Here is a 14,155-nt window from a genome sequence, read left to right as displayed (position 1 = left end):
CTCATCACCATGTAGCCACTCACTGGGAGGAAAGAGGGGCCAGTTATACATCCATGTAGCAGACCCACCTTGACCCTGACACATTTTTGATCACAGACAAACCATATTGTCTCTCTGAGCCTCAAGTTTTTTTCATCATGAAGATAGGGATAGTAAACATTTGTGAATAAAAACTGGTGATAACATCTGTAGAAAGAATATTACAACAATTTGAGACTCTTTCTCTATTGGTCCTTTATCCTGGCCCAGGCCATTCTGTTCCTCATCTGGATGGCTCCTATGGTGTGCACACACACACACACACACACACACACACACACACACACACACACACACACACACGCACGCACGCACGCACGCACGCACGCGCACAGACGCATACGCACACGCACACACTGAGCAGGTCCTTCCTTATAACCTTCCTTAGAGTAAAATATTACTGAGAATAAAATCCCTGCCAGCTGTGCCCAGGATTTACATAATCTGGTTGTCTGCCTCTGCTGGTACCTTTCTCTCTCCATCCTTTATCCCTTTCTTTCCACTCAGTTGATTTTCTTATAGCATCATTTGCCCCCTTGATTTTTCTTAACACAGCCAACCACACTTTCTCCTCAGGATCATTTCAAGAACTGGCACTTGCCTGGGGAATATTCCCTCTACGGTCTAGTTAGTGGCTTCTGACTTACCCAAATCTAGTGTGTGTCCAAATGACCTTATCCAGGAGGAGGCTCTCTTCACTGTACTCCCCACCCCCCCAGCACACTGACTCCCTTCCTCCTGTTCTTCATTACTAGAGCATTGTCAGCAATGACATCACACATTTATCTACCCTTCAAAACACTGACTCCTCCACTAGAATATAAACTCCCTGAGAACAGAGTTCCACTTGTGTTGCTGCATTTGAAGCAATCATTACAACACAATGAATAAGATGGATAGCTGTCATTAGAGAAGCTGCTTGTTAGCTTGCCAACCCAATACAAGCTAAAGTCATCTGGGAAGAGGGAAACATGACTGAGAAAATGCCTTCATCAGAATGGCCTGCAGGCCAATGAATGGGGCATTTTCTTCATTGATGATTGGTGTTCAAGGGTCCAGCGTACTGTAGGTGGTGCTATCCATGGGCGGGTGGTCCTGGGATATATGAAAAAGGTCATTGAACATGAATCTGAAGATCAAACCATGAGCAGTGTTTCTCCGTAGTCCTTCAATCAGTTCCGACCTCCACCTTCTTGTCCTGCTTGAATTCCTGCCTTGGCCTCTGCTATAGTTGGGATTTATAAGTCAAATAAACTCTTTCTTCTCTTTTGGTCATGGTCTTTATTACAGCACTAGAAAGCAAAGCTGGAAAGAAACTATTGAAACTGACAGGTGTCCTTCCAATCCCTCACTTCTTTTAATAATAGAGGATAGAGTTTATTTAGGGCAAGGGGAGGGGTGTCAAGAGTGTAGAGAGGCAGAGAACAGCAGAGAGGGGAGGAAGGGAAGAAATGGGAAGGGAAGGGAAGGGAAGGGAAGAGAAGGGAAGGGAAGGGAAGAGAAGAGAAGAGAAGAGAAGAGAAGAGAAGAGAAGAGAAGAGAAGAGAAGAGAAGAGAAGAGAAGAGAAGAGGAGACTGTCCATGAGCAAGTGGAGAGAGGGAGGGAGGGACTGGGGAGAGAGCGGGAGCAGGAAGGGAGGAACAAGAACCTAATCCTTCCCTTACTGAAAGTCCCATAAAGCTCTTCTCATCACTTGCAATCTTTTGGTTTTACCTGTTTGATATATATGATTTGCTTTATTGTAATCTGAAGAAGCCAGACCTCCTATTGGCAGTGAGTTGGTCCGAGGTTTCATTTGAGGCTGATTCCAAAGGAGAAGAGATTGTCTCTGGGAGGGGTCATCTCACATGGATGTTAAGATCCTACATATTGATCCTAGGTTTCAATGCCCTCTCCTCCTTACTCCAGGGTACCAGCCAACATATTGAGGAGAGGATTCTCAAAGGATGTTCAGTATTGCAAAAAGGATGAACTCCAGTCATTTCGTGATGCAGACTTTTGGTACAACTCTACCTCTGGAAGGCCACCCCAGAGCTGCTTCTTCCTCTACACAGGCAGAGCACTGCATCTGGTGTTTAACACCCACAAATTTCAGGCATCCTTGGTCTGTTTTTTTTCCTGTGACCCGGGCTCTTCCGAGTTTCAGTTGTTGACAGGAAGTATCCGGCATCCTATAGTGACTCCCCTTTCTTTCCTCTTCATGTCCTTCTTCAGCATGTGCTCAATAACTCATTCTCAACTTCCCAATATGACCTCAACAGCCCCCTTCACTCTATGGACAAAACCTGATAACTTCTGCTGTCCTGGACCCCAGTTGTCACAGTGCCCAATACAGGCTCATTTGACACAACGGGACTCAATTACCTCTTCAAAGTCCTAAAGCCACACATTGCCGCTCCTCAGACTCTTTCTTAAAAGACATGTATGGTTCCTGCCTGAGCTCTTCTTAGACTTCTGTTCCTGGTGTGTTCACCATGGGAGAGGAGTCAGGGTCATCTTTGTGAGGAGGTCAGGGGAGAAAAGCTGAGCTCAGGTTGGAAAGTGTCACAGTGACACATGGCAGCTAGAATGAGTGAAGAAAGTGTTGGTCTTGTCTTGTTTCATCTCCTCTTGACTTTGCTTTAGAATAAGCGGTTACCAAAGAAGGAAACGCGAGGGAGTGTAGGACGGTGTGCATGTTTATTTGATGGCTGCCACACATCGCTGACAGTTGTGGGCACGTCCTCTGCCAGGTTATGTCACCTTCCAGCCAAGCTTGCTTTCATCCCTGTGCTCTGTACTTACTGCAAGGCATACCAATAAGGCTGATTACATTTTCGACATACTTTGCACCCATTGAAAATGTCTACCTCCGTATTTCCCATCTGCTACTGCCTCCCGGATGATACCGATTTTTCTATAGACACTCAAGGACCTTTCCACCTTCTCTCAGAAGCCTCCCAATCACTCAGTTGCAGCTCCTTTAATTAGCTCTGCCACGGTGAGTAATAAGGATGGAGATGCTCTGACAGAACCCTCATTTTGGAGGGCTAATGTTGGATCTACACTAAGTGCACCCAACGTATTCAGTACCCAGGTACTTGCACCTCACTCTCTCTCATCTTGACCCCAGTGTTATTTTCCCTTCCTCCTCTCCACTGCCTCTCACCCTTTAGTGTATACTTAGGCATGTAGTCATTTTATCCAACCTTGACTCCTTTCAGCCATGAGAACATTATAGTTTAGATTTTCTTGACTGACAGTGCTCAGGGGTCTTAAGCATTAAATGTCCCTTTGGCTCATTCCCAAACCCTACCTCAACCCTCTCTTCTAACGAGAAACTGAGGAGAGGACATAACTTCCTGCATGAATAAGAAGGGCTTTCCTTGTCTGTATGTCAAAGAGGACTATGAAGATCATCTTTCAGGAGACCAGGAAACATAGGTGAAAGTACAAGCAGAGACTACAGTGTCAAGATCTAGACTTTTCTGGATATGCACTCCCATGTTTAAGAGTACTCCTTCTTGGGTGTACTTTGTGGAGCCAAGTAACCTGGAATATACAGAGCTGGACAGAAGCAATCTCCAAAGTATTTCTCCCTAAGAGGAGACCCAACCTCAAGGACAGAACCTCTCCATCAAATCTGAAAATATGGGTCTATGTCATCCGCAGTGCGTTTCAACCCATTTCCTTTACTTTTAACTATGTGGACTCACAACTCCCACGTGTGGGGTTTCTGCACCTGAATTCCCCAACAAAACTCCAGCTCTTTAGGTCTAGTACAGTGCTTAGCATTGTCCTGGCAGCAGAGACTGTGCCCCTGGAGAGAATGGTTATATGGGATGAGTCTTAATTAGATGAATGGATCAGGCTTTCTGATAACCCAATAATGACACATGATAGCAACCCTAGCCACTGCTGTACTCAGTTCTTCCACATACCAGCCTCAGTGCCACAGTCACATCTCTCAGCTGAGAACATCAAGGCTTGTTTTTCATGACTGTCCAAGGTGCTCAGTACAAATGTCCAGGGGACTCATGGTCGGATTAAGAGGACTGGGAGCCCGCTCCCCGTGTGAATGGTTGTGTACCGAGTACACGCTCACTCTTCTGCAGGGAAACCCAGTTGCCTTAGCAGAGTCTACCAGGAGGCATGCATTGAGTGCTTGGGACCCTTTCTGGCCCGATGCAGGGAGTATCATTCTAGGCTGCATGTGGGATCTCTAGGACAGCCTCATCTCACTGCTTGCATCCCAAGGAAACCCCGTGGGGAGACGTGTAAGGATGCAGACCTACTACAGCAGTGTAGATTAGCGAGATCTGGCTTCTGCATTCCTTGTATGATCCTGGAATTCATTCCGAAGTTCTGAGACTAGGAGGTTATTAAGATTCCTGATAAAGGAACTGGCTTTTGGGGGTTTACCTGTCTTCAACACATTTTCCCTTTGATTACTCACACGTACTCTCATTTCCAGCCTGATGGTTACAAATAAACTCACTTGCTTTCTGCCACCCACATTGGCTTTTCATTCTTAAACAAATAAAGACCAAAATCACAATAAGAAGCTCGGAGATTTTTATCTGAAGATTACAACACTTTGGCTGGCCCAGTGACTCTAGCAGGATTCAGTTTAACTCTTTCGGGCCCCTGTGACACCTGCATTCCATGTGTCTGAGCCAACTCCTTGGGCACATCCTGTAAGACATTGGAGACCCAACTTCATAACTCAGGACGCACCATGCTCTCTTCTCATCCAAGTAGAAAAATCACAGCTCAACACTTTTCCTATTCTTTCCAATGACTGAATTCCCCTAGCCTTTTAAACAGAATATGTTCATCAGTAGTAACCGTGGCAACAGATCAGACAGGCTTCAGAAAGCCTATCTGTATGTAATTAAGAAAAACGAGGGAGCAGCCGTGAGAGCAGGGAACTCAGACGGGGAGACTCTGTTGCTGAGCCTGGCCGGGCAGTTGATGGGGGGATCTTGCTGATAGAGACAGCAGATTTTCTTCTTCTCTTTTGACTTCCCTTTCTGTTCCCCTTTATAAGATTTAGGTCTCCTTCCTGGGTATGTTCTGTCCTGGGAAGCTTAAATTCTGAGTAACTAGTCCTGGCAAAGAATAACACTCCCCTCCCCCCCAATCCAGGAGAAACACCTAAACAGCTATCAAGTGGTCCTGGTAATTTCCTCCAGCAAGATTTTTTCCATGGGTCTAGATCTGCTCTGGCTGATCTTTTCATTCAGGCATGAGAACCTGGGCAGCCTGTCTTCAGGAATGTGCTTGTCTCCTTAAGATACCAGAGCTCAGACACCTGCCTTTGCTCTTCTTTTACCACCAAGCCCTGACAGCATTAGCTTGCCAGACCCCACCACAGAGCAGACCTCACCCTCATGGGAATAAGGGACACAGCTCAGCGTTGTCCTGGGGATCTGAGCCCCAGGCTGTTTCATCTCACAGGACTTATTCTTATCTGAAACCATCCCATTTATCCCCAGGTTTACTTCTAGACTGTCAGATTTCCCTCTCCAGAGATAAAGACCAGCTCCGTCAGAGCAGAAGTTGGCCTGCTTTGTTTCTTACTTTTCTCGGGCCTTCTAAGTGGCTGGAAGAGCCCAGAGACTTTTTTTGCTACAATAGTGAAAGAATGAATGGGTGAATGAATCATGAATGGTTTCCAGTCACTCTTGTGACCCAAACTTGATCCATCTCCATAAGAATGCACTCTGTGAAATAAAGGAGACATACTCCACTAGTGCAGGCTGGGGAAGGATTTACATCAGACATGGAAAGTTCCTGGATCTCCATGCTCCACTCTCAGGAAAGACCCTGGGTGTCTGGTAAAGGTTACTTAGAGAAAATAATCAGGTTTATTCAGTTCTGAACTCAATAACCATGGCTTCCTCCTGCTGTATTTGTGCCCCACTGGGATGATCACTGTGAAAAGCATATGTGACTCAGAATGGGGCAGTGAAAATTATTCCTAAATAAATGTGGGAAAAATCTTTCTTGAGAGTATCCTTTCTGAGCAGCTAGGAACAATGAGGAGTAGTGTCCACTAAGGTGAGTCTCCTGAGCTGCCCAAGATGAGGCAGGACTGTTCAAGCCAACCCTTCACCCCCTACTTTATGGCTATTTGTATGGGGATCTTGACTGCCTGAGGTCCTGTTGTCTGCCACAGAAAGGTATTTGTCTAGAGTAGAAGTTCTCAGGCTTCCTAATGCTGCAACCTTTTAATACAGTTCCACAGGTTGTGGTGACCCCCCCCCCACTATAAAATTATCCTGTTGTTAATTCATAGCTAATTTTGCTACTGTTATGAATTGGAGTGTAAATATCTGATATGCAGCTCCTGAGAACCAGTGCACTAGAAGGAAACTGGACAGGTGAGACCTTCAGTCAGTCACATAGAAAACAGAAAGGCAAACCAGATGAGAAGAGCGTGCATGGCTACTGGATACTTGGGAAAGCTAGATAAATTGCTATGTGGTCTTGGCTATTCCAGACAAGCCAGGAACCTTCTCATCAGGAGGCTGCAGTATGGTGAGGATGGTGCAGAGCAACTGTCATTGTGCCATGGTACAGTCTGGGTTAGGTGCTTTAAAAGAATCCATGAGAGACCAGGTAGGGACTGCATGATGGACAGACATTGCGAAGGTTTAAGGAAAAGACTCTGGGGCCCTACAGATGAGCTGGAGTAGATAGGAGGGGAGAGAACTCCCAGAACAAAGGATACCACATACCGTCTCAGGAGGGCAAAGAATTACAGGAAATTGTAGTAACATTCCAAAAGGCTCTTGTGAGAGGTGAGGGTAAATTTGTCTGAGGAGAAGGGATACTCAGAAGGCGGCCTCCAGGAATAGGCTTATGTGACATGGAAAGCAGAGTGACCATTTTGGGCAACTAGAAGGCAGTGTGCTTTGAGCGAGGAACACTATGACCCGGTGCGCATTTTAGACTTTACACTCTGGTAGAAGTAGATAAGAGAGGTGCAGAAGAAATGTTTGAGAATTGAGAAGCCCTTGCAGTGAGCCAGGTAAAGTGATAAGGCCTGGAGCCATTCTGAAGCTATGGGGAGACAGAGAATAGAAATAAGGAAGTGGCCCTCCTTGACTGACTCCAATAAGGGAGAACTCCAAAGATGTGATTCCTAGGGCTTGGCTGGTGACTAATCAGCATGTCAGGGAACACTAGGGCTGAGTTGTAGTCCCAGAATTTGTTAAGCAAAGGACAAAGGGAGCTCAGTCATAGGAGGGATAGAGAAGTAGCGGGAGAGCAGGTGACTGAGTTCAGAAAAAGAGGTGCACTTTGGGAAAGCTTGGCTAGAGCAATATGGAGTGATAACAGGGTATAGGGTTTGGCTTGCAAATAATGAAGACATCCAGAAGGTAGAGTTAGAAGACAGGATGAAGCTAAAGTTCAAACAGAAGCACTATCTCTAGATGAGAGTGATTCTAAAAAGTGTGAAGGCTAGTTGCTCTCTTGATCAAGCCTTGGCCTTTTTACCTGAGGCTGCTTTCTGGAAGATAGCCTTAGAACGCCCCTGGGATGCTCCAGCATATCATCTTTTTAAAAGATTTACTCTACCCTTAGCACAGAGCACCCATTCACAGGTTGTATTTATCAAGAGTGAGAGAGTGGCTTGTTGTGGCTGAGGCAAGTCTGCTTGCTCTAAAAGTGGGGCAAGCAATAGTGGCATTGATCGATGGGAGCTTGTGGGCTGAGTCTCCCTGGCCTGAAGCAAACAAAGATGTTCAAGGCGTGCATGGAACAGAATGGGCTTTAACAGATCGTATACTGCAGCAAGGCTGCACTGGCTCAGTAAGAGCACATCTGAGAGAGGACCGGCTGATCTACCTGTTCTAGCTGTGGGCTGGCTCATAGAGAATGGATGTATATCCCTGGAGAGATGGGTGGAGAATTCTTGAACACCATTTGCAAGGCTTCAGTAAAAAGGTTTCATGAATTCCACCCTGTCACAAATGTGCATGAACTCCATGCTTTAGCTCAGGCCTAATGGGCTTTATATAGTACAGTACTGATTTTCTTTCATGTTTTAATAGAATCTGGTTTAATATTTGCTTTCTGCTCTAGCTGCTTGCTGTTGACTGATTCAACACAGAATCCTTCCCTAGTGCTCTCCGACCTTGTTGTTATTCCCTCATTTTGTGTGTTGGCAATTGATTCCTGTCTCTAGCATGAGCCACTCTACACATGTCTTCGTTCAGCTGGTGATGGTCACGCGTGTGGATTCAGAATGCATTACTGTTAGGTGCGGCTGCTGCAGCCGACCTGCTCTTCAGAAGGGGGGCTTCCGGGCAGTATTCATTTCCATCCGTTAGACATTGAGAATGTGCAAAGCTCAGGCTTGGGAACTTGAGGCTATGATCAATCCTGTTGGTGAGAAGGAGGTTCTGTAAAATAATCCAAAAATGCTGGCACTTTGACCATTAATTCAGCAACATTTTGCTTTCTCACAAGGCACAGGTTTTTCAGAGTTATATAGCAAGGCATTTCCGTGTTTTGAATCATGAATAGCCATGGTCAGCCCACTGAGGCTGCTTGGTTTGGGGGAATCTGGTGCTAAGAGCATGGCTCTGCTTAGTAACATGATCTTTGGAAATAGGCAGGTCTGGGCCTCCACTCTGACTTCGGTTCCTGTAGACCACATAGCCAATGGCTAACTTCTCTGTCAGCGTTAGTTTCCCTCAGCATTTGAGATGATGATTGCATCATCCTGGTAGGTTCCTTGGAGAGAGAGGCAGGTAATAAAGTAGCATGTGTAAAGCAGCTAGCTAACTGCTCCAAAACACACCTTATGCTTTCTTCGGTCATTGGGTCAAAGATGGCGGCTCTATGAACCTCTCCTACCCAGGGATCCCTCTTGTCCACGGTGACCAATTTGGTGCAGTGTGACTACTCATCTCTGTAGCTGCCCTGGCAGTCTGTCATATAGAGAAACTGTCCCGAACCACATACATATGAGTACTAAGATGTATGGAATTTTGTATAGGATTCCATGATTTGGGAATTTGGAATTTGGGGAAATTAATTTGAGGAATTTAATCCTTTATCATTAAACTCTATCCCAAAGAAGAAAAGGTAAGAAATTCAGTAGCTATCTTAGATATACACATTAACCATAAATGTTCATGGAAGCCGGGGCTTGGTCCTAAGAGCAAGAGTACCTGAACTCACATGTCTAAATATTTCCCTCCTTTGGCATGCCCAATCCAAACAAAGCAAGTCTGAGTAGGAATAAAGGGAAGGGGAGTTGGGTACAGGTTGCTATCTTGTTCTACCTTGTATTACCTCCATGATGAATTTGAACATGGGACATTATGCTTGAGGAACAGAGTATGTGTGTTGAGGTTGAGTAGGCACCTAGGTTGAGAAGGTAGTAGGTTGAGAAGGTAGCCTAGAAAGTTGCTGATCAAGAAGCTCTCTCAGACTCACTGGACTGTATTTTTGTCTCTCTGCAGGTGTCCCATCAGGCCCTCGAAATGTCATCTCCATTGTGAATGAGACATCTATCATTCTAGAGTGGCACCCTCCAAGAGAGACCGGTGGGCGAGATGATGTGACCTACAACATCATCTGCAAGAAGTGCAGAGCAGACCGCCGGAGTTGCTCCCGCTGCGATGACAATGTGGAGTTTGTACCCAGACAGCTGGGCTTGACTGAGTGTCGTGTCTCTATCAGTAGCCTATGGGCCCACACCCCATACACTTTTGATATCCAGGCCATCAATGGAGTCTCTAGCAAGAGTCCCTTCCCCCCACAGCATGTCTCTGTCAACATCACCACAAACCAAGCTGGTGAGTCTGGAGGTTTTTATGTGTCTGTCTGTATCTGTGGCTGGCTTTTCATCCATCTCTATGTAAGGTCATAGCCAAAGCCACACCCATCCTGCGGACCTGCCTTTAGGCCTTCTTATAGGAGTAAAGGTGTCAGATGATGGATGGTTATGGCTGCTGAGGAAACTTATGTCATCTTTCAATTTTGTAAGCGAGCTGGAAACTAGGGGAGTTCTTATGTCCAGCATCAAAGCAATATGTGTATCTAAGCTGGAGCAGGAACTGGTACTCTGCATCCAGACAGGCTTCCATAAGTGCGCCTCGAGAAATGGACCACGGGATGCTGATTAGATAGATAGGTGTGTAGATACATGGGTGGAAAGAGAATGAATGGATGGGTGAGTTAAATGCATGAACAGATAAAAAGATGGGGGGGTGGGTAGAGAGAGGGATGAGCGGTGGAAGTGTTACAAATCTTTGAGAACAAGAATACCAATGGTGATTTCATAGAAAACCCAATGAAACAAATTTCATTTTCAATTAAGCTCTGTTTCTCAAGATTTTAGCCTTCCCAGATGCATGGTGCAGTGCCACAGAGTCCTAGGACAGACAATAATGGAAGACACCTAGGACCCTGAGTATCTCTGCTGTGTGCATAGATCAGAACACACCTTTCTGTCTCTGTGTTCATTTCTCACACTTCCCAGCTCTCCCCATTACTGCCTTTTATACCTCTCCGAGCAATCCATTTTCTTTTATATCCGTTTAACCAGTCCATTCACGCACGAACTCATTTATTTACTCATTCATTATTAAGAGACAGTTATTTAGTAGCCACTCTATACCAGGCTGTGGATTGGATGCTACGAGATATACAGTGATACTTGGCTACAATTGTTCCTCCCATGAAACTCATTAATGGAAGCATCTACAAGGCACAGACCTAAAGCACAGAATTGCAAGGTGCTGAGCTCTAAGCATAGTGTGCTGTACACTGGCAGTAAATAATAAGTAATTAAAGAGAAAGATACACTTTTCTTCTGTGTGAGTGGGAAAGACTCAGAGGGAGGAAATGCCACTTCCACAGGTGATGAGAGTCACCAGAGTGGACTGCGATCTTATTTGTAATTATAGGTCTTTTAATAAAATATCCTATTAGGATGACTCGTTAACAGAGTAGCAGAAACTGAGTATCTTCCTTTGCTTGCTTTCCTGTTCTGTTTCCCCCTCTCGACCTTTTTCTTACTCTATTCTTTCCTACTCTAAACATTCCATCCTTAGACTTGTTCCGCCTCTTTTAATATCAGGCATTTTTGATGGCAGATGATTCTTGGGTTAAAGCTGTCAGAACTGAGAAGGAAAAAAAAAGTGTTATGGGAAAGTGTGTCTGTCCAGATGGCTGTGCTGTCACTGTGTGTGTGTGTGTGTGTGTGTGTGTGTGTGTGTGTGTGCGCGCGCGTGTGCACACGTCTGTGTGTGTTCATGTGGTGTGTTTGTATGTATGTGCCTGGTCACGTGTTTACATGCATCCTTGTATAGTGAGAAAATAAGAGTGGAAGTGTAGAAGCCTCCAGCTGGTGACCACAGCCTGGTGCCATGGAGATAAAGGTTGTGAAGCGTCTGTCTAACCCAAAGAAAATGGAATGGCAATTTTTGCATTCTGTTGAGCATGTAACACGGGCAGTCTTTGTTAGCAAGTGTTTCCCTTGGAGAGTTAAGGCAGAAAACTGGCTGAAATATTTTAGTGTCCCAGCTTCTGGGAATAACAATTCTGCCAGGCTGTCATGTTACTCTGGGCTTGGCTGTCTTTCCTCCCTCTCTAAGCGTGTGCGAATAAACCTGCCACTTATATCAGTTTGCTTTCATTTCTTCCCCTCCCTTCCCTTACTCTGCTATTCCCGAACCTGCCCATCTGCTTGTCTTGCCATCTGCACCTTCCAGGGCTTCAGTGAGCAGAGGGACCAGGGCTCCCTCAAAGCGGCACTGTATTCCCAACATTCAAAATATTTATTTTTACCCCCACTCGTTTGCACCTGTGCAAACACATTTCTCACGCCCTTTGTTCTCTAACAGATCCTTTATCCCTACCCTTCCCCTGTTTTATACTCCATGATAACCTTCCAATGTATAATTCTTTGATAATTCGGAAGCTTTGATATCACGTTTATCATCAGCCGGAGAGCAATACAATAGCTTCTTGGTAGTCTTTCTTATAAAATAAATATCAAGTTGGCTAGTGGTACCTAATCTGTGGTCTGTGGAACATTGAATAACAGTGTCTATATCACTAAGTTAGTGATTACATACACGAGTACACATCATCGTCAGCCAACAACATTGCTTTTTGTTTTGTTTTGTTATTTTTTAATATGGGAATGACAAAAAACAAACAAACACACAAAACACTTGAGCCCATGCCTCTGTAAAAACAATTTAGAAATTCGAACAAAAGCTATGTATTTTAGCATAGTTAGGAAACTAAACAGTAGGCATTCTGAAAAGTCAATGTCAGGAATGAAGTGTGTAGACCAGTGTGTAACCAAAAGTCATGGCATGTCTACATTTCTCAGGGCATCATTGAGCTCATCCAGTGTTAGCCTTCCTCCCCTGACTTCACAGTGTCATTCATGTGTCTGTGGCCACCCCTGTCCTAAGCAGATGACAGGCCAAAACTCTGACCAAGAGAAGTCCTGAAATCAATCACTAAGTTAATCTATAAGTATTACCTGAATCAGCAATTACTTGAACTGTTGACTCTTTGTCTACTATTGGCTGAGTTCTCATGGAGAAACAAAGTAAAGGTTACCATGGACACCCCATGTGTGTATTTTTTCACATTCACAAAGAATTGAGGAATGTATAGCCCCATTTAATCCTCATAATTACCCAATAATGATCCGTCTTTCAGATAAGGAAGTAGAGCATTTTTGGGATTTGGAAAATTAAAGATAGAATAAGGCACATAGAGACGTACCAAGATCTTACCTCTTGGTTTCAACTTTCCTACATCTTATCCTAAAAGGTTCCTCTGGTCTTCCCATTTCATAACAGTAGACTTTTGTGGTTTCCAAGGGATGAAATTATGCAGTCATCCTATGTACCGTTGAGCATGGGACCTATATTTCTTCACGTAGACATGGGACCAACCACAATTCAGAGTCTTTGTCTTCCATTAAACCCTAGTCATGACATTCCAGGCCCTTGTTTCCCTTGACTAAGATCATGAGATGACTGTCACCCAGGATGCAGTCAGAGGCAAACATGTTCTGCTACCTGTGAGCCCCTTTGTGGTCCACCCTTAGCAAGCTCTTTGCAGAGGTGTGACTCAGAGGAAGAAACCGGGTTTGGAGTGTGTTTGAATTTTCTCAACATCTATCCACCAGAAAATAATGTTCATGAATTTCAAACTCAGGTTTGTGACCATTTTATCCTCAAACCTATCAAAAATCACATTATGGTGGGACACATAACCTATAAACTCTCTCTAAGCTATTGCCATGTGACTGAGCCACTTTAGCTGTCAAAAAATGTCCATCATCTTTGGTCAGGGTTGGTCATGAATTATGCAAGCTCAGATTTACGTGAGGTCTGGAGGGATGTACCCCTCTCACTGAATATAGCTGCAGTGACTGTAAAGCAGACTGGGGCAGGCAAAACTCTCTCTGTTCTCATGGCCAAACAATCTGCAGTGAGGCTGTTATCACCACAAGCCCCCACAGTCACTTTCTGGCCCCTGGCCTCAGATTATTCTTATGGCTGGATCATCTGTCTGCCATTGAGAATTAAGTGAATCCTAAACTCCAAGTCTCCTCCTATTGGCTAGACTCAGAGCATCAGAATCAGGGAAAGAAGTCTCAGAGATCTTGGAAGTGGGGAGATGACTCTCACCAAGGCCTGATTTGAGATTGTCCAAGCTTGAGGAAACAAACTCTAAAGCCTGAAGGTCAGAGAATAGAGGTGAGAAACCAGTTGGGGTAGGTGAAGGGCAGTAGGGACTGGTGGAGACTTCAGGGAACTACAGGACACAGATGATAAAGCCAGCACCCTGTCCAGCAAGTGCTGACTTTTCTGTCCCTGTCTGAGCCCAAAATATGGATCTAAAATGTTTACAACTGATTAGAAAGCAAATCCAATTCTGGATTTGGTCCTGTTGGCTATGGCTAGAATCCTCTCATTCTGAAGGCAAATCTGATTTACCCAAGCCTTAACATGAGCTATGTTGTTGAGTCCCATTTCACTTGGGGCAAGCATCTTCCTCACCTTCTGGGTTCATGGTTGGGAGGGGGTGTGTCCCGGATTGGATTCCCTCTGTGCTCCTCACATGATTCATGCAAATTCA

General features: G+C 44.9%; 1 protein-coding gene across 1 annotated transcript in view; it reads left to right on the top strand.

Annotated features, from left to right (window-relative positions):
• The window catches only part of Ephb1 (Eph receptor B1), a 437,328-nt gene that overhangs the window by 302,202 nt on the left and 120,971 nt on the right, over positions 1-14,155 (top strand). The window contains exon 5 of the mRNA NM_001104528.1: positions 9,502-9,837. Within this exon, the coding sequence (NP_001097998.1) occupies positions 9,502-9,837 (336 nt within the window). The remainder of the gene's footprint in view (positions 1-9,501; positions 9,838-14,155) is intronic.

This window comes from Rattus norvegicus, chromosome 8 (assembly GCF_036323735.1).
Source record: "Rattus norvegicus strain BN/NHsdMcwi chromosome 8, GRCr8, whole genome shotgun sequence".
Taxonomy (NCBI): domain Eukaryota; kingdom Metazoa; phylum Chordata; class Mammalia; order Rodentia; family Muridae; genus Rattus; species Rattus norvegicus.
This window is presented reverse-complemented; position numbering and strand designations above follow the sequence as displayed.